Source organism: Sapajus apella, unplaced genomic scaffold (assembly GCF_009761245.1).
Source record: "Sapajus apella isolate SASKATOON/1434 unplaced genomic scaffold, GSC_monkey_1.0 scaffold7, whole genome shotgun sequence".
NCBI classification, from domain to species: Eukaryota; Metazoa; Chordata; class Mammalia; order Primates; family Cebidae; genus Sapajus; species Sapajus apella.
The window spans coordinates 6,127,949-6,154,281 of record NW_022436947.1 but is presented as its reverse complement, the minus strand read 5'-3'; the positions used below and the strand labels follow the sequence as shown (position 1 = coordinate 6,154,281).

Sequence of the window (26,333 nt, the reverse complement as noted above, 5' to 3'; positions counted from 1 at the left end):
AAGCTGGATGCCAGTAGCACATTTCCAGTTACGATAACTAGAAGTGTCTCCGGACTTTGTCAGATGTCCCCTGGGGCTCAGTTACCCCATTTGTCAGATGTCCCCTGGGGTGCCGTTACCCCATTCTGAGAACCATTGCTCTAAACAATAAGGGAAAAGATAAAGGAGATGTGACTTGAGAATCCATTCCATGAAAGTATTTTGGATTGCAAAAATAACCATGATTTGCACAGATGAATCGTTTTGTGAAGTTGCAGGAGAAAGTTTGAAATAATGAGCGCCTAAATCTCTAGATTTGAAAATCTAAAACTTGCCATTTGTCTTATTTTCCTAAGAATTGACTGTGAGTTTTAAAGATAAATTTAGAACTTTCTTTTTTATTTTTTTTTTGAGGTGGAGTTTTGTTCTTGTTGCCTAGGCTGGAGTGCAATGGGGCGATCTCGGCTCACCGCAACCTCCACCTCCTGGGTTCAAGCCATTCTCCTGCCTCAGACTCGCGAGTAGCTAGGAATATAGGCATGTGCCACCACGCCCGGCTAATTGGTGTTTTTAGTAGAGTTGGGGTTTCTCCATCTTGGTTGGGCTGGTTTTGAACTCCCGACCTCAGATGATCCACCCACCTCAGCCTCCACTCAGGCATGAGCCACTGTGCCCGGCCAAATTTAGAACTTTGTATTTTTGGTTGATAGTTGGAAACGAGAGCCTAAACTTTAGATTTGAAAATCTAAAACTTGTCATTTGTCTTGTTTTCCTAAGAATTGACTGTGAGTTTCTAAGATAAATTCAGAACTTTCTGACTTTATTTTTGGTTGATAGGGAAAAAACACCTGGAGAAGGCAGTACAACATTGCCTTGCACTTCTCAATCTTACTCTGCAAAAGGAAAATCATTTTATGGACCTTCTAAGAGAGAGTCAACTGGCTCTAATAGTCTCTCCTTTAGAACAGCTTTTGCAGGGAATTAATCCCAGAACTAAGAAGGCAGATAATGTGGTCAACATTGCCAGGTAAGTTACCTTTGTAGGTAAAGAAATGAAATAAACAGACATTCTAGCTTTGATTTTCAAATCTGGTTGGATATCTAGTGCATCACCCTTTTTTTCCCCTTTTTGCCTCATTTTACTTTTGTTTTTCTTTTTTGAGACAGAGCCTTGCTCTGTCACCCAGGCTAGAGTGTAGTGGCGCGATCTTGGCTCACTGCAACCTCTGCCCCCTGGATTCAAGCGATTCTCCTGCCTCAGCCTCCTGAGTAGCTGGGATTACAGGCAGGCACCACCATGCCCGGCTAATTTTTGTATTTTTAGTGGGCATGAGGCTTCACCATGTTGGTCAGGATGGACTTGGGCTCCTCACCTCGCGCTCCCCCCCCGCCTTAGACTTCCAAAGTGCTGAGATTACAGGTGTGAGCCACCGTGCCCGGCCTCATTTTCCTCTTGCCTTCTCTAGAGACCCTGATTTTAATTACTCTGAACTTTACAATTTCTTCTCTTCCATGTTCTAAACATCTCTATTTTTTTTTGTTGTTTGTTTGAGACACAATCTCACTCTGTCACCGAGACTGGAGTGCAGTGGCTCAATCTTGGCTCACTGTGACCTCTGCCTCCCAGGCTCAAGCGATACTCCCACCTTAACCTCCCGAGTAGCTGGGACTACAGATGTGCGCCACCACACCCAGCTAAGTTTTGTATTTTTAGTAGAGATGGGCTTTCACCATTTAGCCAGGCTGTTCTCAAACTCCTGACCTCAAGCGATCTGCCCACCTCGGCCTCCCAAAGTGCTGGGATTACAGGTGTGAGGCACCGGGCCTGGCCAAAATCTGTTAAGTCTAAAATGACAGTATTGTCTGTCTTCTATGGGGAAACTAGGTGTTTGGAGGATAGAGCTGGACAGGAAGCAAACTTTTCACTATATATTAGCTTTTTAGTGGTTTGATGTTTCATGGCTTATAGAAGCATCACCCTGATCCCTGTTTTCAGCTTCACATGACATTTTCCCTGTGTGTATGCTTGTGTCTGAATTTACCCTTTTTATAAGAACACCAGTCATATTTTATTAGGACCCTTCTTAATGATCTCTCTGAACTTGATTGACTACATATGCAAAGACCCTACTTTCAAATAAGGTTAGTGGGTTAGCCATACTATGTATCTGGCTCTTTTAAAAGCACATTGCATATATTATTGCATTCAGTCTATTCAAAAGTGTGTTAGATGTTACTATTTCCATTTAACAAAGGATTTTGGTGGCAGGGACACAATTCAGCCGCTAACAGACTGCATCTGTCTAGAAGGAGACACCTTTTTCTAATTTACCTCGAAGTGCTGTATGGATAGGGGAACCCTGGTTCTAAATTTTCTTTATTGACAATAGTGAGACACCAAAAGTTTTATCTCTGTTTCTCAAATGTTTTCTTTTTTTAAAGATACCTGTATCACGGCAATTCGAATCCAGAATTGGCTTTTGAAAGTGCCAAGATCCTCTGTTGTATCTCTTGCAACTCCAATATTCAAATAAAGTTGGTTGGAGATTTCACACATGACCAGGTAACTGATTTTGTTGCTGTTGTCATTTTTTGGTACATTTTGCATTTTGACTATATATGGAAGTTACAGTGTTTATGAGGAATCATTCTCGGTTGTAGAAAAATTCATTAAGTATTATTTGCATTGGATGGGTGAAACCTACCCACAAACTTGGCTATGATTTATCTTTGAAGATAATGCTATTCACAGTGATACTACATATACTGTAATATGTGGCTATGTAGCCTAACATTACCATGTTTAAAATGATTAGGTTTGCTGTAACTTGTTTGTTTACTGCTCCCGACCTGTCAGTTGCCTCTGTTCTAAGTAAGCCTCTGCAGTTCTGAGTATCTCATTGTTGTAAGTTGTCTACTTCTTTGGTTTTCTTGTGATTCACGTGTGTGTCACTTCATTTGATAACACTATAGAGGGTTTTTAGGAGTTCCTCTTTTTATTCAATTTATAATAGTTCTGTTCACTGAATAGCTGCAATTGTGGAGTCTACTTTTTTTTTTTTTCTTTATGAATATTTCATCTCATTATATCTTTATGTTGGAAATCACTGCTGTAGCTAGTTGAAGAATTTTTTCTTCCTTTTGAGACAGGAACTAGCTCTGTCACCCAGGCTGGAGTGCAGTGGCAGGATCTCAGCTCACTGCAGCCTCTGCCCCTGGGCTCAAGCAATCCTACAGGAGCATGCCACCTCGCCCAGCTAGTTTTTTTGTATTTTTTGTAGAGACAGGGTTTTGCCATGTTGCCCAGGCTGCTCTTGAATTCTAGAGCTCGAGCAATGCATCAACCTCGGCCTCCCAAAGTGCTGGGATTACAGGTGTGAGCCACTGTACCTGGCCTTGTTGAAGGATTTTATTGTGTAGTCCTTCATAGAATCCCTATTTTGAAATAAGGACTCCTCGGGCATGTTGGATGGCACAGATCTTATTTTGTGTGTCATAGTCCCTTACATCTAGTACCTTTAGCATCCCCAGATGTCACTATCTGTCAGTAGTAACCTCTAGTTGTGATTACTCAGATGAAATTTCTAAGTTCCCTCTGGAATGGTAGTACCGCCCAGCATGAGAATCACCATAAGAAGTGTAAAGTCTCAGCTGGGTGCTGGTGGCTCAAGCCTGTAATCCCAGCACTTCGGGAGGCCAAGGCAGGTGGATCACGAGGTCAGGAGTTCACGACCAGCCTGGCCAACATGGCAAAACCCTCTCTGTACTAAAAATACAAAAAATGAGCTGGGCGTGGTGGCAGGCACCTGTAATCTGAGCTACTCGGGAGGCTGAGGCAGAGAATTACTTAAACCTGGGAGGCAGAGGTTGCAGTGAGCAGAGATCGCACCACGGCACTCCAGGCTGGGTGACAGATCGAGACTCTGTCTCAAAAAAAAAAAAAAAAAAGTGTAAGTCTCATCTGTGGCTTGTGGATGAGGTTTATGAAAGAAACCATGTATAATCAGGGGATGCTGAAGATTTTTGATGTGCTGAGTTTGGGGTTGATTTTGGTATGAATTATTAATACCATAAATTATTAAAGGCAAAATCAGCTCAGAAATAGAAAATGGGTGATAAGCAATACATTTCAAAAGAGAGAAGATGAAAATTTTATTTTACATTTTAGTTAAGGTCTCATAACATTGAATATATAATGAAGAGGTCAATAAACAGCAATTTTATGTGTTTTTGTTTTTTTTTTTTAAACTAGCTTGATTTGTTGGGAAGGAAAATTAGGAAGCAATTTTTGAAATCAATAAATTTGTAAAATTTTTGTTTCTTTATTTGTATAGAGAGCTAACTTGTGGCAACCTAAGGAACTGAGTTTTCTATTAAAAATGTAACTAAAGGCCGGGCACTGTGGCTCATGCCTATAATCCCATCACTTTTGGGAGGTCAAGGTGGGCAGATCACCTGAGGTTGGGATATGGAGACCAGCCTGACCAACATGGAGAAACCCCATCTCTGCTAAAAATATAAAAAATTAGCTAGGTGTGGTGGCACATGCCTGAAATTCCAGCTACTCAGGAGGCTGAGGCAGGAGAATCGCTTAAACCTAGGAGGTGGAGGTTGCTGTGAGCCAAGATCGCACTATTGCACTCCATCCTGGGCAACAGAGTGAAACTCTAAAAAAAAAAAAAAGTAACTAAAACATAAATACTTAAGCAAATTTACCTTTTTTTCTTTGTGGATGGATGTTTATAAATATATATTAATCATAGTTTTTCTAATATTTAGAAACCTGTAATAATTTGTTATTTTTTATCTTTATGTTACTTCAGAGTATAAGTCAGAAACTAATGGCTGGATTTGTGGAGTGTTTAGATAGTGAAGATGCAGAAGAATCTGTACGTCTGGAAGAGGGTATGCCTTAGATTAACATGCACATATGCATTTTTTTTTTTACTTTTTATATATGCTTAATTTAAAGAAAACACTTGAAATTGTTAACTGTTTAGTGATGATGTAAGAGAAATTGAGAATTTGCTAGAAAACAGTTTGAGAATACAAAATCCAAAATAAAATCTGAAACCTTTTGAGCATCACCAATATAACTCTCAAAGGAAATGCTCATTGGCACATTTTGGATTTTGGATTTTTGAATTAGGGATGCTCAACCTGTATGATGCAAATATTTTAAAATGCAAAAAATCTGAACTCTGAAGCACTACAGATAAAGGGCATTCAACCTGTAAATTTATAAGGTTTTTAGGATTCCTCTTTAAATACATCTGAAATGAATGTGATAATCAGGCAAATGATCTAAAGAAAACATGAGATTTGGAATACAAGTTTTGTATTTGTTAATTGAATTATATTAACTTTTCATTATTTTGTTTTGTGATTTCTACATTAAGGATCAGAACTTGAAAAGATTGAAAAGAAATTCATTGCAATTCGTCATGAAACAAGAATCCACATCTTGAATCTTCTCATTACCTCTCTGGAATGCAATCCACCCAATCTTGCTCTCTACCTATTGGGCTTTGAATTGAAGAAACCTGTCAGTACAACAAACCTACAAGACCCAGGTATAGCCTAAGACATAAAGGCATTTATTTCCTTCCATATTTGTGTATCGCAGGGGTCATTTATTACATTCTGGGCTCATGGGATAATTCACTGAAAGAAAAAGTGTGTGGAAGGTAATGTGATGGATGGTTCAGTCTTTAGGGCTTAGAACAAGACTGGACAAACTGAGCTATAGAGAATCAGCCTTTATCAATTTTCTGTATCAATATTTGAAAGAGTGTTTACAGTATAGCATGCATTTATAGAATTTAACTTTTGAAAAGGCAATCTAAAGTTTTAATGCAGAAATTCTAAAAGAAAGTTGAATTTCTTTTTGGTTTCATGTAGGAGTGTTAGGTTGCCCTCGGACATGCCTTCATGCCATCCTAAACATCTTGGAGAAAGGAACGGAAGGGAGAACAGGCCCAGTGGCGGTGCGAGAATCTCCTCAACTGGCTGAGCTGTGTTACCAGGTACACGGAAAACTGTGTTTTTTGGTACTGAATAGAAGAAACTTGACCAGATGCATGGATACACCACAGATATGAGAGTATAACAGTAAGACTTAGTTGAAATGAGCTCATTTAGCAGTTTGACCTGTCTTTCATTAATTGATAAAATCCATAAAGCACAAACCCTAAGATCTTATACATTTAAGTCTTATATGTTAATCTCTTGAAAAATGAAGGAAATTAGATTTTTGTGATGGGTTTTTACCAGTAGCATAGAAACTCTCCAACAGTGCTGTGTTTTGATGGGTCAGAAAAATTCTTGTTCCCATCTCTGCCCCATGACAGGTGAAGTCACCTTGGGTATGCCATTGGGCGTGCCATGAAGCTTTTCTGAATCTGAGTTTTTCAATTTGTGAAATGGACTGTTGAGAGACTTCAATGAGAATGTAAGTGAAAGCACTTTTTTTTTTGGAGGCGGTGGGGTCTCATCATCACCCAGGCTGGTGCACAGTGGTGTTATCATGGCTCACTGCAGCCTCAACCTCACCAGGATCAGATGATCCTCCTACTTCAGACTCTCAAGTAGCTGTGACTCTATGTGTATGCCACCATGCCTGGCAAATTTTTGTATTTTTAGTAGAGATGGTATTTTGCCATGTTGTCCGGGCTGGGAAAGTCTGCCCCTCCCCCCCCCCCCCTTTTTTTTTTTTTATGACAGAGTCTTGCTCTGTCCCCAGCCTGGAGTGCAGTTGCATCGTCTTGGCTCCCTGCAACCCCCACCTCCCGGGTTCAAGTGAGTCTCCTGCGTCACCCTCCTAAGTAGCTGGGACTACAGGTGTGCACTTCCACGTGCAGCCAATTTTTGTATTTTTAGTAGAGACCAGTTTTCGCCATCTTGGCCAGGATGGTCTCGATCTCTTAACGTTGTGATCCACCCACCTCAGCCTCCCAAAGTGCTGGGATTACATGCATGAGCCACTGTGCCTGGCCAAAAAGCACTTTTTAATAACCAAGTAAATTAAGAAGTCCTATATACAACTATGTTAGGTGGTAGAATGTCAGATTAAGATTTAAACTATAATGAGGGCTGGGCACAGTGGCTCAGCCTGTGAAATATGGTTGAAACCTTGTCTCTGCTAAAAATACAAAAATTAGCTGGGCATGGTGGCGCGTGCCTGTAATCCCAGCTACTTATAGTCAGTTCTTGTTACTCACAGTAGTTATGTTTTATAAAGTCATTGTGAACATTGAATTGGTGAATTCATTGCCCCTATGGAAAAACAGGCTAGGATTTCTGCAAGCTTCTGGTTCCAACATTCTTGTCAACTGATGAATTCATAATCATGTTATATATGTGTTTCTGTTTAAAGACTCTTTACTTAATGTAATTGATTCATTAACATTAAACTCATAGCCAACAACTATGATTTGGGGATTATAAATAAATTTTAGGATGTTTGGTCAATTTGCAAATATGGAATCTATAAATAATGAGGATTGACTCTGTTGGGTCAAAGGCTATGAAGAGTTTTGATTTTAGATTTTATTTTTATTTTTTTAAGATGGAGCTTCTCTCTTATTGCCTAGGCTGGAGTGCAATGGCACGATCTCAGCTCACTGCAACCTCTGCCTCCCAGGTTCAAGCAATTCTCCTGCCTTAGCCTCCCGACTTGCTGGTACTACAGGCGCCCGCCACCATGCCCAGCTAATTTTTGTATTTTTAGTAGAGATGGGCTTTCACTATGTAGGTCAGGCTGGTCTTGAACTCTTGACCTCGTGATCCACCTGTCTTGGCCTCCCAGAGTGTTGGGATTACAGGCATGAGCCACCATGCCCGGCCCTTGATTTTAGATTTTAATTCGCAAGTAATCATAACAATTATACTAGGTATTAATGGTGTTCAGAATAGACATGTCATAAGTGCCTGGTACATGGAAAGCATCTAATAAATGTTCATATTAGCCAAGCATGGTGGCATGCAATTACTGTAGTCCCAGCTACTTGGGAGGCTGAGCTGGGAGGACTGCTTGAGGCCAGGAAGTCAGGGCTATAGTGGGCTGTGATTGCACCACTCTATTCCAACCTGGGTGAGAGAGTGAGACCCTGGCTCAAAAAAAAAAAAATTGTTTTTGCTAATTTATAATATAGTACCTAACCTATTATCGTCCTGATATTTTTTTTAAATTCCTGAAAGCAGATGGACATTGTTGATTATGGGCTATTTTTATTATTCTCATATAAAATGTGGCAGGGCGCAGTGGCTCACACCTGTAATCCCAGCACTTTGGGAGGCCGAAGTGGGCAGTTCACGAGGTCAGGATTTCAAGACCAATCTGGCCAACATGGTGAAACCCTATTTCTACTAAAAATACAAAATATAAGCCAGGCGTGGTGGCCTGTTTGTATAATCCCAGCTACTTGTGAGGCTGAGGCAGGAGACTCGCTTGAACCTGGGTGGCAGAGGTTGCAGTGAGCTGAGATCGTGCCATTGCACTCCAGCCTGGGTGACAGAGCGAGACTTCGTCTCGAGGGAAAACTAAATAAAATAAAAGTCTTTTGCCATTTGGCCTACTTAGATATTTTTTTATTCATATCTGTAATGAATGGAGATCTTCATATGTATTAGAGCTAGTCACTTTTTCTTATATTTAATGTAAGAACTTTTTTCTCTTATCCTTTTTTGTTAAAGTTTTATTCAGCTTATTGTTATTTAGTTGAATTTATGGATCTTCTTTGTAATTTTTCCATTTGCTTTAGTTTCAGTAATTTTAATCTTCCTGAGGTTGAGATGTAACTTGGTATGGTTCTCAGAAGTTATTTCCAAGTAATTTGCTACTAATATATATACACATATTTTTGTGACAAGAGTCTTGCTCTGTCACCAGGCTGGAGTGCAGTGGTGCGATCTTGGCTCATTGCAACCTCCACCTCCCAGGTTCAAGTGATTCTTCTTCCTCAGCCTCCTGAGTAGTTGGGATTACAGGTGCACGCCAACATGCCCGGCTAATTTTTGTATTTTGTAGAGACACACTTGGCCATCTCTACATGTCACCATGTTGTTGTCACCATGTTGGCCAGGCTGGTGTCACACTCCTGACCTCAAGTAATCTGCCTGCCTCAGGTGTAAGCTACTGTGCCCGGCCTGCTACTAATAATTAAGCTAAAATACTAAAATTTGCTAATTAACTCTGTGTATGTATTAATAAGTATATGAGTAATAGTTCTGTAATAATGTTATCAACACTCACTTGTATTTCAGTGTATTTTCTTGAGCTAGGTTACCAAGGACTGTTCATAACTCTCTGCTTGTTTTGTGCATCTCTCCATTTCACTTGAGTTACTGATGGGTCTTAGTTTTAGGTCTAAGTCCATATTTTGTTACCTTAATATGTACAATACAGAAAGACTGATTTAGGGGTTTTTCTTATTTTAATGCTTTAGGTCATATATCAGTTATGTGCATGCTCTGATACATCTGGCCCTACTATGAGGTACCTGAGAACCAGCCAGGATTTCTTATTTTCCCAGTTGCAATATCTACCATTTTCTAACAAAGGTAGGATATTATTTTCCCTTATTATAAGAACAAATTTATAATTCCATGTTAAGTGATACTATTTATGCAGTATTTGGGGGAATTCTGTTCTCATTCTCGTATTTTGGCTTCTTTGTTATTTTGGGTTCCTTTGTAATTTCTGCTTCAAAAAGCCTGATATTTTTATCTGCTAGCAAAAACTTATTTAAATATAGCCTGTCAGAGATAGAATTTGATTCTTTTACAACAAATAAAATTTAGATTGTGTTGAAGGGATACGAAAATTAATGGGAATTTTAAGGTTTTGAATGAAAATTGTTTTACAAAGATTTCTTATTTTCTCTTTCCAGACTGTTTATAAGAAAAAAAATCTTGATTTACTTTTGTTTCTTGTATATATATTGAAACCAATTCAGGTCTTGAAATGAAAACTTGAAAACTAATATGGTAGAAAACAGTTTTAACTTAGTTTATTGATATGACTAACAATTATTCCAGGCTAATGAAGTTTTATTGGGATTTTACTGTATTTTCTTTTTGACCAACTTTTAACAGTTTTCTGAATTCAGATTATATTCCAATAGTCTTGGTCTATTGAGTTTTTTTAAAGTTTAGTTTGTATCATCTTTATGTTTTAGGAAATTGAGGCTCACACATTTCATAAACAAATTTCTGTTACTAGTAATTGTCAGCATCTCATTTACCTTTTAGAGTAAATGGTGTTAGACCTCTGAGAATTATCTAATGGCAAAAGGATTTTCACTTTGTTTTCCTAAGTGTCTTATTTTTAGTTCTGTGATTTTCTTTATGTAAGAAGCTTTTAGTAACCCTCTTTTTATACCTAATTAAAAAGAAAATTTAACATTTTACTTATTATGGTATAGGTTTTATAAAACTTCATTTAGCTTTTCCTGAAATTATTATTTGTATTATTGTTATTTGGTTAATTTTATGTTTATACTGTCACAGTATAGGGTTCAATGTCAAGCATATTAAAATAGTATCAAATTTAAAAACTGTTATTGTAGGACCAGGCACAGTGGCTCACACCTATAATCCCAGTGCTTAGGTAGGCTGAGACAGGAGGATCACCGAGGCCAGGAGTTCAAGAACAGCCTGGGCAGTAGAGCGAGACCCTGTCTCTACAATAAAAAAATAAATAAAAATGAAAACTATTGTATAAGTGATTCCCAGTCTTAATTAAATGTTAAACCACATCCTTGAGATATTATAAAATCAAGCAATTTAAGTTTAATTTTTCTTAAGTATTTATTTTGTGAAATCAAAACCAAAGTGTGATAGATTTTTGAGTTATGTATTTGAAAATTACTTTGAAATATTGTTTTATATATTAATGTCAAAATATGATAGACTCAGGATCTTTGTGAAATTAAAATCAGTAATGAAAACTGGATTCCCTTTTACTCTTCATTTACTTTAGCTCATCTTTCATAGATTATACTAGCTTATTTTTTCTTCCTTGGTATCTTTTTTTTCTCTAGTAATTCTACAGAATGAGAAATTATCACGTTGCTGAGTTTCATAAATTACTGACTTTGTTATATGGGAAAATACCTGTTGAGTTATGGAATTTAAGTCTGTTTTGATACTGTGCTATTATTCTAGGAAACAAAATTTACTTTTTGAATTCTAGAATATGAAATTTCTATGCTGAACCAGATGTCATGGCTTATGAAAACTGCCTCAATAGAACTAAGGGTAACCTCTCTGAATCGTCAGCGGTCACATACCCAGAGGCTCCTACACCTCTTGTTGGATGACATGCCAGTGAAACCATACTCAGGTGAGTAGTAGTATTGTTTTATTGTGCTGGTGACTAGTTGTTCTGAAGACAAGCACAGATCTGAAGCTTGTGCTTAGTATGTGATTATAGACCAAAACCAACTTCTCACTTTTAGAATTTTTTTTTCTAAAACACAAAAATATTAACTCATGTTTTGATTGTCATTTATTATTATTTTAAGCATCCACATTACACTATAGTCATACTGGTATTATATTCAAAATTGTCAGTGGAGTTTGTCTTGCTGAGCCAGCATGACCTAAGCTATTTCAATGTGTGTTATTCATGCAAATTAAGGATAAACTTTAAAATCATCTCATTGGTATGATTGGATCTTGCCATTTTTGAGAATCTGATTATTCTCTTTACAATTGTGAAGTGGATTCCATAGAGATGGAAAGAATTAGATGAATGTTGGTAGTAAGTCCTCATCATTCTTCGCATTCTGATTATCAATTTGCAGAGGGCTCTTTGATGTAGAAACAATGACCTGGAAATAAAATACTTTATGATGCTTATTTCCAAATAAATGTGGTTTTAAGAATATGTTCTTTTTCTGATTCAATATTATTGATATTTCAGTAGATGGTGAAGGAGGAATGGAAGATGAAAACAGGTCTGTTTCTGGGTTCCTTCACTTTGACACTGCTACAAAAGGTAACGCCGTTTGAATTTGTAATAAATGTATTTTATAGACATATATTAAATTGCTTAAAACTTTAAGGGATTATTATGCCTGCGCTTGCAAAAGGAAGTATTTTTGTAAGTGGATGTATCAGAAATAAAATCAAATTTAGATTCCAATACGGTTTTCAGTTTCTTGACTAACGCTCTTTCTGAAAATAGCACTCTCTTTGAAAATCAACTGAATATGATGGTTTGCTCTTCTCTTCAATATCCCAGGTGTACAAATTACTTTTTATTATTTCTAGTACGTCGAAAAATTCTAAGTATTCTGGACTCAATTGACTTCAGTCAGGAGATCCCTGAGCCTTTGCAGTTGGATTTTTTTGATCGGGCCCAGATTGAACAAGTTATTGCTAACTGTGAACACAAGAATTTACGGGGACAGACAGTCTGCAATGTCAAGGTGAGGGTTGCTTTAAAGTACATTTCTGCAGTATCAAGTGGCTCAGACCTTAAGGCATCAGAAACAAATAGAACCATACAGGTTTTCTTTCTGATATAGACATTGGTTTACTAGTTTATAGGAAGGACTGTGGTTTTTGTAAAATATCCCTGAAATAAAACTTAATATATCACACTAACTTTTTGAAAAGGGATATTGTCTGGAAATTGGACAGTGCTATTATTAGATTATACGTAAAGGTATCTGACACTTTTCCCTTTAGGGTAGTTTATGGTAATTGCTGGGTGTTATGTTCTACCATTGTCTGAAATGTCTTATTTTTCTTTCTTTTCCTAATTATCCAGCTTCTTCATAGGGTTCTCGTAGCTGAAGTAAATGCCCTTCAGGGCATGGCAGCTATAGGACAGAGACCTCTACTCATGGAGGTAAGCTGTATTGAGTATGTGTTCATTTCAACCTTTTAACTACTTAGGTTGCTGGTCAAAAAACTAAAATAGTATATTGACCTGTAGTTTGCTAATTAGTAAGCTACCTAAAAACGAAACATTTAGGGAGTCTTTCACTTTAGATTTTACAACTTTTATAAGCTGAACTATCTGGTATGCCTAAATAAATAACACCTTTTCTGCTAGGCTAGTTAAGGATTTGCAAGCCGACCGTATTTCATATTAGACCTCACTTGGTGTCCATCAGTGAGAGAGGAGGGTCATTTGTCACCACAAGTGGAAAGTTATAGGTAAGAGGTCAGGTGGGAAGAACCACATGCATGGAGACATATAGCTGGCCAGGCCAAAGCAAGAGGCAAAGAAATAAGAGAGATGTCAGGGAACATGCCGTTGAACTTGGAGTTTGGGTAATTCTAGTGCTCTAGAGTAAGTACAAGTAGATAGGTACAAGGAGAAAGAAGATGGTGCCAAAAAATGCACATTTATCTATGCCACCTCTGTCCCCTACCTTTCATGCACATACGCATACACACACACATACAGCCTTAGATATTAATACTTTTTATAGCCCTGGCTACTGAAATAATATGAAAAGATCTGCTTTCTGGCATGCATGTAGTAGGCTTCCAAATAAATATTTTCTGAGTAACTGACATAACTGATCTGATTTGCCTGTTTAACCTTGTGATTCAATTCTTGTGGCTTTAGGAAATCAGCACTGTACTTCAGTATGTGGTAGGAAGAAATAAATTGCTGCAGTGTCTCCATGCAAAACGTCATGCTCTGGAGTCATGGAGGCAACTGGTAGAAATTATACTGACAGCTTGTCCCCAGGACCTCATTCAGGCAGAGGATCGACAACTGATTATTCGTGATATTTTACAAGACGTTCATGATAAGGTAATATACTTCCTAAATTACTTTATACTGCTGAACAAATATGTATTATTTAAATAAATATATTTTACTACCCTAATTGTTTTTCATTTTTGATTGGTAGCAAGATAGAATTGCGCAATACCAGTGTTAAGACTTTCCTTGAGAAAGGGATTAATTCTATACAGTAGTGGCTCTCAACCACAGTGTGTGTCCATATTATCTGGGGAGCTTTGTAAAAATGGACATAGACAGAATCCACCCCAGACCTACTGAATGTAATGGTGAGACCATTTTTGTGAATTTTGAAAAGAAGACCTCCCTAGGAAATTCTCTTAGGAATTCCTCCTGGTTAAGAACACCCATAACCTAGTATCATATTTAAATTCCTTTGTATATATTAGATTCCTTTCCTTTTTTTTTTTTTTTTTGAGTAATTCCTATATTCCATTCTTATTTATTATTATCGTAGTTGACAAGCTAAATGTATATGAAACATGTTAATGGGCTGTGTGCAGTGGTTCATGCCTGTAATCTCAGAAGTTCGAGAGAAGCCAAGTTGAGAGGATCGCTTGAGCCCAGGAGTTTGAGACCAACCTGGGCAACATAGTGAGACTCCGTCTCTACAAAAAGTAAAAAATTAGTCGAGCATAATGGTATGCACCTGCAGTCACAGCTACGGAGGCTGAGGTGTGAAGACCGCCTGAGCCCAGGAGTTTAAGGCTGAAGTGAGCTGAGATTGTGGGTGATAGAGCAAGACCTTGTGTCCCAAAAAAGAGAAGCTATGAAACTTGTTAATGATTATAGCTGAAAGTAAGATTCTCACTCTAATTTGCCCTTGTCCTTTAAGATACTAGATGATGAAGCAGCGCAAGAGTTAATGCCTGTGGTTGCCGGAGCAGTGTTCACACTGACTGCTCACCTAAGCCAGGCCGTCCGCACCGAACAGAAGCAGACATTAGTCTCTGGACCAGGGGACGCCCATTACGCTTTTATGCTTGAGAGTTCTTTCACCTCACCATTTCCAGCAGAAAACCCATTAGTGGGTTTTGCTTCTATTGGAGATTCTTCACTTCACATCATATTGAAGAAACTGTTAGACTTCATTTTGAAGACAGGTTTTTTACATCTAAATTTTCTATAAATTCTATGTTTTGTATTTGTTTTAATTGAGAAAAGATTTTCATTTGACATCTTCCTAATCTCTCTAGGTGGCGGATTCCAACGAGTGAGGACTCACTTGTATGGCTCTCTGCATTATTACTTACAGATTGCTCAGAGACCAGATGAACCAGACACCTTAGAAGCAGGTAGAATGAGATCCGTTCCTAATCTTTTTCTGGATTGGGAGATGGTTACTTCTCCCAATCTCTATCTTTTGACTAATCACTTCTCCGTCTTTTGGCTAATCACAACGGTAGTAAATGACTGTTGGTGTCGTTTTTAAAGCACATACTCAAAAGTTGAGGAAGAATGTTTAGTTTTTAAGAATTATGAAGTAGTACATGAGTACTGTTTTTTTTAAAAAAACCCTCAAATAATAATTTAGCTTTACATACTTCTATAACTCCCTCACTTGCCTCAAGTCCCACTGAACAGTATGCTCTACATAGAATGGTCCAACATCTTTCTGTCCTTTGTCCTACATCAGAGTATATATCTAGTTGATTCTTTTAAAATGTCTCGGCCAGATGCTGTGGCTCATGCCTGTAGTCCTAGCACTTTGGGAGGCCAAGGCAGGTGGATCACCTGAGGTCAGGAGTTGAAGACCAGTGTGGCTAACATGATGAAACCCCATCTCTACTAAAAATACAGAAAATTAGCCAGGCGTGGTGGCAGGCATCTGTAATCCCAGCTGCCCGGGAGGCTGAGGCAGGAGAATCACTTGAACCCAGGAGGCAGAGGTTGCGGAGATCACGCCACTGCACTCCAGCCTGGGCAGCAAGAGTGAAACTCAAAAAAAGAGTCTCTGTTATTTTATGATATGGTTGAAACACTTGTTTAGCCATTTTCCTTATTCATAGGCATTTAAATTGTTTCTAATTTTTTTTTTTTTTTTTTTTTGAGACAGAGTTTTGCTCTTGTCACCCAGGTTGGGGTGCAATGGTGCAATCTCGGCTTACTGCAGGCTCCAATCCTGCGTTCAATCCAATCTCCTGCCGCAGCCTCCCAAGCAGCTGGGATTACAGGCGCATCACCATGCCTGGCTAATTTTTTGTATTTTTAGTAGAGACAAGGGTTTCACCATGTTGGTCAGGCCGGTCTTGAACCCCTGACTTCGGGTGATCCACAGCCCCCAAAGTGCTGGGATTACAGGTATGAGCCACTGCGTCCAGCCCCTTAACAGCCCTTTTTTTTTTTTTTTTTGTTTGAGACAGAGTCTCGCTTTGTTGCCCAGGCTGGAGTGCAGTGGCGCTATCTCAGCTCACTGCAACCTCTGCCTCCTGGGTTCAAGTGATTCTTCTCCCTCAGCCTCCTGAGTATCTGGAATTACAGATGCACACCACCATGCCCAGCTAAATTTTGTATTTTTAGTAGAGATGGCGTTTCACCATGTTGGTCAGGCTGGTCTTGAACTCCTGAGGTTGCGATCCGTCCCCCTGGGCCTCCCAGAGTGCTGGGATTACAGGCGTGAGCCACCACACCCAGCTTTCAAATTTTTTTTATATGCCTGTATTTCTCACAAAACATGCTTAATGGTGGAATTTCCATGTGAAAAAGTATGTATTTTTATTTTGATAGAGTCAAAGTCAAGTCAGAGACTTCTCCAGTATGACTTATCAATAGTATACATGTATCTTTTTGTACTAGTGAGGCTTTCTTTGGATAAATTCCAAGAAGTGGAATTTCTTGGTCAAAAGTTAGGCATATTTAAAAAATGATAAATGCTGCTTTCTAAAATATAATTAGCATTTTTAATTGAGACTAAACTTGTCATGAAAATGTTATTAACTGTTCAACAGATCAGTATATAATACTTTATATACTTTATAGACATTTGATGTTCGATCAACAAGCCATTCAGACTTATTCTGCTATTTGTTAAGAAGTTGTCAGAACACCTTCTGATAATGGACTTTCTTTGCACTCTTCACCTTTGTGAGTGTTATTTTGTGTAGACTGTTAGAAACCACTGTGTGTGTAAGTTTGAATTGCTCTCATCCTTATGGTGGTGGTTTTTTATGCTATACATAGGAAGAAGGTAATAATAGCCAAATGGTAGATTTATAAGCATGTAGCACCCACATAAATAATGCATGAGAATATTTGTAAGGTGAGGAAAAATAACAGAGTAGTTCAGAGAAATTTTTTTAAGCAAATACAAGCTTCTTTTAAGAAAAGAGACAGGATTTCTCCACTCTCAGCATCTCCCACATTTTTCTTTGTGTGTGCTTTTTTTTTTTTTTTTTTAAATTCCTTTTGGTTGAATTAGCCAAGTCACCACGTAGCCACCAGGTGGGGCTCTACAATAGGTTTTTTTTTTTTTTTTAATAAGAAGTCATCAAGATGCCAATTTAAAAGCTGCTGCTATGTAAGTTGGAAAAATTGAGATTAATTTCAAATACAACTTATTGCTTTATTTAATGTATTTGGAACTTTTTAAAGAATCTTATGTAAGAGTATGTTTATGGGTCTACATAAAATGTATGATGGTATTGTTCATAATCATTGTATATTTAAATTACCTTAATAATGGGTGCACTTTTATTTTTAATAAGTATTTCAACTGAAAAAAAGGAATAAAAATATATGATGTTTTGGGGGCATATTTTTGTTTACATTGTACCTGATCCTCTCTAGCTAAAAAAATTTTTTTTTTTTCTTTTTTTTCTGACAAGAGTCTCACTCTGTAGCCCAAGCTGGAGTACAGTGGCGTGATCTCAGTTCACTGCAACCTCCGCCTCCTGGGTTCTACCGATTCTGCTGCCTCAGCCACCCCAGTAGCTGGGATTACAGGCATGCACCACCATGCCCCACTAATTTTTTGTATTTTTAGTAGAGACGGGGTTTCACCATGTTGGCTAGGCAGGTTTTGAACTCCTGACCTGAAGTGATCTGCCCGCCTTGGCCTCCCAAAGTGCTGGGATTACAGGTGTGAGCCCCACTGTGCCTGGCAATTTTCAGAGATCTCAACAAAAGATAAAAGATTGATTAGCAGGATAAATACAGGATGTTGGTTGTGATGGAGTCTTGTAAGTCATTTTGATCTCTTTAAGAATGGCTTATGCTTGTCCTGCTGCAGTTGTTATCTTAGTGTTACGAACTATGCATGAAATAAGTGCACTGTGTTATTAGAGTTAACCTGCTTGGACCCACTGGTCAGTGGGCCTTTGTGTACAAGCATTAATGGAAGGATTTTTTTGGTTTCATTTTTTTTCTTCTCTCAGCTCGCACCTACTGTATAAGGTATAATCACTCAGTTATTAAACTAATTTTTACTGGATTTTTTTTTTTCTGTTTTAATCCTTTTAGCCAAGAAAACCATGTGGGAAAGGCTGACTGCCCCTGAAGATGTATTTAGCAAATTACAGCGAGAAAACATAGCCATTATTGAAAGTTATGGCGCTGCCCTCATGGAAGTGGTCTGTCGAGATGCTTGTGATGGTCATGAGATTGGAAGGGTAAAGCAGTTCTCATTTAGTATTGGAATAAGTATTTTGACTTATTAAGATATAAACCGATTGATGGCTGAGTGTGGTGGCTTTTGCCTGTATTCTCAGTGCTTTGGAAGGCCGAGGTGGGTGGATTGCTTGAGTCTAGGAGTTTGAGACTAACTTGGGCAACATGGTGAAACCCCATCTCTACAAAAAATGCAAAAAATTAGCCAGCCGTGGTGGCATGCACCTGTAGTCCCAGTTTCTTGGGAGGCTGAGGTGGGAGAATTACTTGAGCCCAGGAGGCAGATGTTGCTTGCAGTGAGTTGTGATTGAGCCACTGCACTCCAGCCTGGGCTATAGAGTGAGACCCTACTGTAAAAAATATAATAAAATAAATTGATAAAATTTTTAATATGGTACATATTAAGAATTTTTAAAAATAATATAGTGTATTTTTTAATTTGCCATAATTTGGGACTTCTCTTTTATTTATTCATATGTTTTGTTTAATTTTGTTAGAATCTTAATTCAGAATTGCCTTTTGGGATTATCTTCTTGCTAATTTTGAGGCTGGCTGGTAGAAAGAGTTGAAATGCTGCTTAATAAAGATCTTTGGTTAAGAGAATGTGGAATAAATTGCCTTGTACTTAATATATCTTTCTCTGCCTAAATGCTTTTTGGAGAATTTGCATTTATATTTCTTTACTGTGTTGTGGCACACTGGTAATGATGCAATGAGAAGATAACTTTTTTTTTTTTTGAGCAGATAACTTCTTAACGCAAAATTATGTAGCAAAGTTATGTAGCAATTAAATCGTGTTTTTGAAGACCATAAGAAATAGGATTTTTAAAAATAGGGTAAAATATAAACTGTCATAACCTTTTCGTTATGTTTTAAAAATTTAAAAGTATTTGTATGCATAGAAAAAATACTGGTAGGAAACAGACCAAAATGGATGAACTGTGATTATCAGATTATATATAGTTCTTTCTTTTCTTTTTTTTTTTTTTTTTTTTTTTCTTTTGAGATAGAGTCTCACTCTGTTGCCCAGGCTGGAGTGCAGTGGGGCGCTCTCAGCTCATTGCAACCTGCGCCTCCCAGAAGCAATTCTCCTGCCTTAGCCTCCCAAGTAGCTGAGATTACAGGCACGTACCACCATGCCGGGTTAATTTTTTTAATATATATTTTTAGTGGAGATGCAGTTTCACCATGTTGGCCAGGTTGGTCTCAAACCCCTGACCTCAAGTGATCCGCCTGCCTTTGCCTCCCAAAGTGTTGGGATTACAGGGGTGAGCCGCTGCACCCAGCCTAGTTATTTGTTTTCTATATTTTCTGTAATGAGCATTATAAAACTTTACAACGAGAAAAAAACTGCTTTTAAAAAAATTTCTTTTTTTTTTTTTTTTTTTTTGTGAGACGGAGTTTCGCTCTTGTTACCCAGGCTGGAGTGCAATGGCGCAATCTCGGCTCACCGCAACCTCCGCCTCCTGGGTTTGGGCAATTCTCCTGCCTCAGCCTCCTGAGTAGCTGGGATTACAGGCACACACCACCATGCCCAGCTCATTTTTTGTATTTTTAGTAGAGACGGGGTTTCACCGTGTTGACCAGGATGGTCTCGATCTCTTGACCTCGTGATCCACCCGCCTCGGCCTCCCAAAGTGCTGGGATTACAGGCGTGAGCCACTGCGCCCAGCCAAATTTCTTTTTTCTAATAAGCAATGTTAGAATCTACTAAAATATATATCTAATGCCATTATTTTAATGTGTTAGGTTTTGTTTTGGAAATAAATCTTTACCTGAGAGCTTTCCTTAAATGACAAATAGAGATTCGGATCCATAGTTTTTAACTTCTTAAAATAAAAAAAAAGGAAATTTCATTGCAAGCAACATTCTCTTTGTGAAAAAAATTCTTCATATTTCCAGATAAAGGCAGTTACTGTTGTTGATTGATTTTGGTAGCATCTGCATGTTTTGGACTTTAATTTATTCCTCCTTTAGATGCTGGCCCTGGCTCTACTTGATCGGATTGTCTCTGTGGATAAACAGCAGCAGTGGCTTTTGTATCTTTCTAACAGTGGCTACTTGAAGGTCCTTGTAGACAGCTTGGTAGAAGATGACCGTACTTTGCAGAGTTTACTCACACCACAGCCTCCCCTTTTAAAAGCACTTTATACTTATGAATCTAAAATGGTAAGGCTTTCTAGACATTTGATGTTAGATCAAGAAGTCATTTTCTCTTGGCTATAGAAGGATTAAAGAAAATTAATGTGGCATACATTTTGAATATTTCTATACATTTTTAATATTTCTGTCATTTTCTATCCTTTTTTAAAGGAGTTTTAAACTTAGGAATCTTCCTAGTGTGCAATAGATGGGTGAAATGATCCTCAGAGGGCTAGCTGGATAACGGGACTCCTGCTTCCCTCACTCACTCGGGTTGCTCATGATGGTAATATGACAGACAGCGCTCCATGAGGACAGAACAAAATTGTCCTCTCACAATATGATTCAGACTATAGTAGTTGCCTATTGAAAATTTCCATGTAGATATGCTGTTTCTATTCTAAACACAGCATTTTCAATATAGTATATAATTCATTGTTTCTTTGCCTGCAAATCTGTTTTAGTTTCTATTTCCTCCTGCTTAAAAGGATCACATATGTTACAATAATAGAAGCACTGAAGTCTTAGATTTTTCATTTGCTTCTTTTTCCTCCTTCATTTATTTAACAGGTATTTATTAAATACCTGCAAAATGGCAGGCATGGCACTAGGTACTGGAGACACAGCTGTTAGCAAAACAGACAAAATTCCTTGCCCTCCATGGGTCCACATGGTAATAACAGAACCCACACTGTAAATGAGTACTTGAATCGTGCAAGCTCCTGTCCTTGGGCACTTCAGATATGTTGTACCACTGAGTCCTCATGAAAATCCTAGGAAGAAAGTGGTATAATGTAACCTGGTCACTAGCCCAGATTTCTATTCAGTGAAAACTAAAGATGAGAAATGTGCTGTGAGAGTGTTTCACTTTTCAATGAGGCCGTTGGACATGATTTCCGCACTGATGGTTTTTCTTGTGTAACTCCTCAGGCATTTCTCACAAGAGTGGCAAAGATACAGCAGGGTGCTTTAGAGCTGCTCAGATCAGGGGTGATTGTGAGACTAGCTCAATGCCAAGTCTATGACATGCGCCCAGAAACGGACCCGCAGAGGTAAGTGTCTATATAGATTCGTTTGGTTAAACTCCCACTAAAGGATTATTAAGAGGGAAAACAAATTCCAAACACAATTTTGTCACTTAGCAATTCTCGTTTCATCTTGATGTGGGTTTTTTTGGTCATGCCGTGCCCTTGTCATTTACTAATAAATGGAAATTGCTAATAAGGGAAAAAGTAGGTGGGGTGGGAGAGAATTTAGTAAATGTGTACTTACCCAATGTTATTGTTTTGTTCATTAGAAATACTTGTTTTCAGTTATACTGTCTTTTAAAGAGTTGTACTAAAATTATATAATTTATTATGGATTTCCTGTTGTAGGATTTCAGATTTTACATATTTTTTTTCTTATTTCAATATTTTGCTTACTGCTTGCTAATTCAAAAGCTTCAAATGGAATTGTTTTCAAGTTTCGAGCTTTTCAGCCGATTTCTTAGTTCAATTCGAATGTGGAAAATTTTTTTTTTCTTTTTTGTTTACATGACTGCAGCATTGTTATGCAAACAGCATAGCATACCTTCCTAGAAGTAAATGATACTTAGTTTGAGTTTAGTAATTGTTTTAAAGGGATCTATTTCAAACTTGAATGTTAGAATTTTTTAGGCTTGTTTTACCTCCAAGAGAAAAACATTTATTTTAGTGTTGCTGTCTAAAGTTTCAAACCTGCGAGTTATTACTTTCACCTTAGGTAAAGTGGGTTGTTAAATATCTTTAGTTCATGGCATGTTATTATCACTTGTCTGTGCAAAGCCTCTCTCTTATTTTCATATTCTGCTTCCCTCTCAATAGCCAGTCATTTTTTTGGTCTAAAAATTTAAATATAAACATTTACAATAAATATTAGTTTATTAATACAGTGCTCTGAGACCTACTCTTAAAGGTTAAGTGATTTTACTGCCTCATTTTAACTCTTAAATCTTGTTTTATTTTTATACAGATTGAGCTTCTCTAATCTGAAAATGTGAAATCTGCAATGCTTCTAAATCCCGAACTTTCTGAGCGCCAATATGGTGCTCAAAGGAAGTGGTCATTGAAGCAATTTGGATTTTGGATTTTCAGATTAGGGATGCTCAACCAGTAAGTATGTATAATGCAAATATTTCAAAATCCAAAAAAGTCTGCAACACTGCTGGTATCAAGCATTTTGGATAAGCGGTACTCCCCCTATACAAAGGATAGTATGGTGCATTTTTGGCTTGGATAGAGGAGAGGGAATTTTAGGGAAAGTAGCTTTTTAAATCTGTTTCTTACTTAGAGCCTCTATGGCCCAAGGGAGCATTTAGAGAAGAATAAAAATGTTTGGGAAGTTTCAAGCATTGTCTTGTCAAATTACGTAGGTTTTCCTTCATAAGATTTTTTGGAATTCAAATAACTGTTTTTACTAACTAAGCTATGAATTTAGGAAGACGGATCTGTTTTTGGCCCGCGGATATATATATGGGATGCAGAGTACTCACTAGTAGCTTTACATCTTAATCAGCTGGCAGTGATTTATTTGCCATGTCAATGTTAAGGAGTTGCCTAAAGTATATCTTAATTCTTGGAATGTTTTCTCCTTGTTTGGGTGAAATGAATCAAGCATGTTTGGCATGAGAGACCCTCCAATGTTCATCCCTACCCCAGTGGATCGCTACCGCCAGATTCTCCTCCCAGCTCTCCAGCTGTGCCAGGTCATCCTTACATCTAGTATGGCCCAGCACTTGCAGGCAGCAGGGCAGGTAAGGTGAACCCTTTGTTTAGATATTGTCTAGACCAAAATCCTCATTTTACAAGCACAGAAACCTTACACATAGAAAGCTTAAGTGAATTTACGTGAGTCCTAATGTTTATGGCAGAGCTGGGTAGAGAAAATAGGTCCCTGTACTTTGTTCTTAACTTCATTGACCCCTTTTTGTACTTTTGTTTGAATGAAACATTGTAGCTAATAGAATCATGAGACAGAAAACAAGAGACCGAAATTTGTTCTCCTATAATAGAAAGCAGTTATTGTGATAGGAATAAGCTGGTTTCTAAAGTTACTTAACCAGATATTTATTGAAAGGGGGCTATGCTAGGCCTTGCAGCGAACGCAAAAGACAGATGGTAATGCCACATTTATATATGTTAGAGAATGAAATAATTTAAATGAGTGATTTTGCTATCAAAAATTTTTAAACACTAGAAATTAATTTTACTTTAGTTGCTTTTCAGTGAAACACTCCAACATTCCAACAGACACATTTTTTCAGGTTAATAATACTATATGTAATTTAGCCTTTTACTGATTAATTAGGCTTATCATTATGAATCTACAACCTTTTATTGTATTGCTTCATTATATTTTGGAACTGTGTCCTAAAACACTTTGATTTCTGGTCATTTTTTCTGCTTTCTCTACCATTAGGCCTTAGGCCATCTCACCAGGTAGATACTGCACTTTATTTTATACTGTAGCAGTCCAGGTTGATGTTTTACTTCAGTTTTGTTCTTGTTTTTTGAGACGGAGTTTTGCTCTTGTTGCCCAGACTGGAGTGCAATGGCACAATCTCAGCTCACCGCAGCCTCCACCTCCCGGGTGCAAGTGATTCTTTTGCCTCAGCCTCCTGAGTTGCTGGAATTACAAGCGCATCACCATGCCTGGCTAAATTTGTATTTTTAGTAGAGACGGGGTTTCATCATGTTGGTCAAGCTGGTCTCGAACTCCCAACCTCAAGTGGTCCGCCCACCTCGGCCTCCCAAAATGCTGGGATTACAGGCATGAGCCACAGTGCCCGGTCTACCTCTTTTAGGCCTGTGTGGTCTTCAAGTTAGTACTTTAAAACTCAGAGACTTTGCTTGTCTTCTCCTAGATTGAGATTAAAACTTTTTAGTATAAATGGGACATTATGATACAAGACATTGGTTCCCTAACACCAATCTTGTATTGACTGAAGCAGAATCACCTGAGGAGCCTCTTAGAAAAGCACAGATAACTGAGTTCTGTGACCACCCATTTTAAGCTTAGGCTGGGAATCTGTATTAAAAAATAAAAATGATCACAATTCTGAGTGATTCACATCCTTGGGTTGTTTTCGCATATAGTCTTTAAAATGTTTGTATGGTAGTTGAGATATTCCTAAGCCAAAATACTGAGAGAGGCCTCCATGAGTGTACACTGTAAAATGCCATGGTGGAAGGGTAGAGTTTGGAGGTCAGGATTTATATCTCCTTTTTTAAAAACACATCAAAAAGAGAGTTATGGCCAGGTGCGGTGGCTTATGCCTGTAATCCCAGCACTTTGGGAAGCCAAAGTGGGAGGATCACTTTAGCCCAGGAGTTTGAGCCCAGCCTGGGCAACATAGCGAGCTTATATCTTTCTTTTTTATGAGACAGAGTCTCACTTTGTCACCCAGGCTGGAGTGCTATGGCACAATTCCAGCTCACTGCAACCTCTGCCTCCCAGGTTGAGGCAATTTTCATGCCTCAGCCTCTTGAGTAGCTGGAATTACAGATGTGCACTAACACACCTGGCTAATTTTTGTATTTTTAATAGAGATGGCATTTCACCATATTGGCCAGGCTGGTCTCAAACTCCTGACCTCAAGTGATCCACCCACCCGGACCTCCCAGAGTGCTGGGATTACAGGCTTGAGCCACCGTGCCTGGCCCCCATCTCTAGTATAATACAAATTAAAATTTCTTTAAAAAGGAGAATTAGACAAAAGCTTTTATGTGATTTTCCCCACGTCATGATAGTTACACTTTCATAGAGCAACTTGTTGAATTCAGTCGTCATTTTTATACTCACTCATTTTAAATTCTTAATTTGGCCAAACAATAAAAGAAAGAAAATAAGGGGTCAAATAATAGTTTTCATACAGTAGTTCTAAGTTATATTATATTCTTTTACAGTAGTCTCCAAATGTGCTAACTTATAAACTTTAAAATAATCCCTTAGTCTTGTGAATTTTTAGTTAAATGTTTACTTCCTGAAGAAATAAATATGTAAGTGCAGAAAACAATTGCTTATCTGTTATTCATCCTCATTAATTGAATTACTTGCTTCAGCATTATTTATAAGATGAACTATACATTTATAATATAATTTTCTACTTTTACCTCTGTTTTTCCTATTTCTCTTCCTTTTCAATGGCTTAGGTATTGCAGTTTCTTATTTCACATTCTGATACAATACAAGCAATTCTGCGCTGTCAGGATATTAGTGCTGGGTCTTTGCAGGAATTGGCTCTACTGACAGGAATTATAAGTAAAGCAGCACTTCCTGGTGAGTTGATTATGTTGAAAGGACTTTTAATAATTCTTTACAGACAGACATAAATTAATAGAATGAGGTTTTTTGTTACTTTGCAGCTATATATGACTTATTTGAAATTGGTATTGCTAACAGCCTTTATTTAAGTAATAAGTTTATATTTATAAAAATGATACGTGCTTGGCTGGGTGTGGTGGCTCATTCCTGTGATCTCATCACTTTGGAAGGCTGAGACAGGAGGACTGCTTGAGGTCAAGGGTTCAAGACCAACTTGGCAACATGAAGAGATCCTGTCTCTACAAAAAAATAAAAAAAATTTAGCTGGGTGTTGGTGGGGGTTCACCTGTGGTCCTGGCTACTTGGGAGGTTGAGGTAAGAGGATTACTTGAGCTGGGAAGGTCAAGTCTGCAGTGAACCAAGATTATGCCACTGTACTCCAGTCTGGGCAACAAAGCAAAACTTTGTCTCTATTTTTTTTTTTTAAGATATATGTTCATTATAAAAATATTCAAAAAGTTAACTAACACTCAAAATCTTACCACCTAGAAAT

The 26,333-nt window shown here is 37.9% G+C and overlaps 1 protein-coding gene across 3 annotated transcripts in view; it reads left to right on the top strand.

Annotated features, from left to right (window-relative positions):
* The window catches only part of NUP205 (nucleoporin 205), a 92,732-nt gene that overhangs the window by 46,523 nt on the left and 19,876 nt on the right, over nucleotides 1-26,333 (top strand). For 2 of the 3 annotated variants that reach the window (XM_032275902.1, XM_032275904.1), the window contains exons 18-35: nucleotides 817-1,006; nucleotides 2,422-2,542; nucleotides 4,803-4,884; nucleotides 5,379-5,552; nucleotides 5,881-6,005; nucleotides 9,426-9,540; nucleotides 11,174-11,323; nucleotides 11,906-11,980; nucleotides 12,256-12,413; nucleotides 12,758-12,838; nucleotides 13,568-13,759; nucleotides 14,586-14,853; nucleotides 14,947-15,045; nucleotides 18,209-18,357; nucleotides 20,333-20,524; nucleotides 21,428-21,549; nucleotides 23,132-23,270; nucleotides 25,669-25,795. In XM_032275902.1, the coding sequence (XP_032131793.1) occupies nucleotides 817-1,006; nucleotides 2,422-2,542; nucleotides 4,803-4,884; nucleotides 5,379-5,552; nucleotides 5,881-6,005; nucleotides 9,426-9,540; nucleotides 11,174-11,323; nucleotides 11,906-11,980; nucleotides 12,256-12,413; nucleotides 12,758-12,838; nucleotides 13,568-13,759; nucleotides 14,586-14,853; nucleotides 14,947-15,045; nucleotides 18,209-18,357; nucleotides 20,333-20,524; nucleotides 21,428-21,549; nucleotides 23,132-23,270; nucleotides 25,669-25,795 (2,559 nt within the window). The remainder of the gene's footprint in view (nucleotides 1-816; nucleotides 1,007-2,421; nucleotides 2,543-4,802; nucleotides 4,885-5,378; nucleotides 5,553-5,880; nucleotides 6,006-9,425; nucleotides 9,541-11,173; nucleotides 11,324-11,905; nucleotides 11,981-12,255; nucleotides 12,414-12,757; nucleotides 12,839-13,567; nucleotides 13,760-14,585; nucleotides 14,854-14,946; nucleotides 15,046-18,208; nucleotides 18,358-20,332; nucleotides 20,525-21,427; nucleotides 21,550-23,131; nucleotides 23,271-25,668; nucleotides 25,796-26,333) is intronic. The other variant, XM_032275903.1, reaches the window with a different exon arrangement.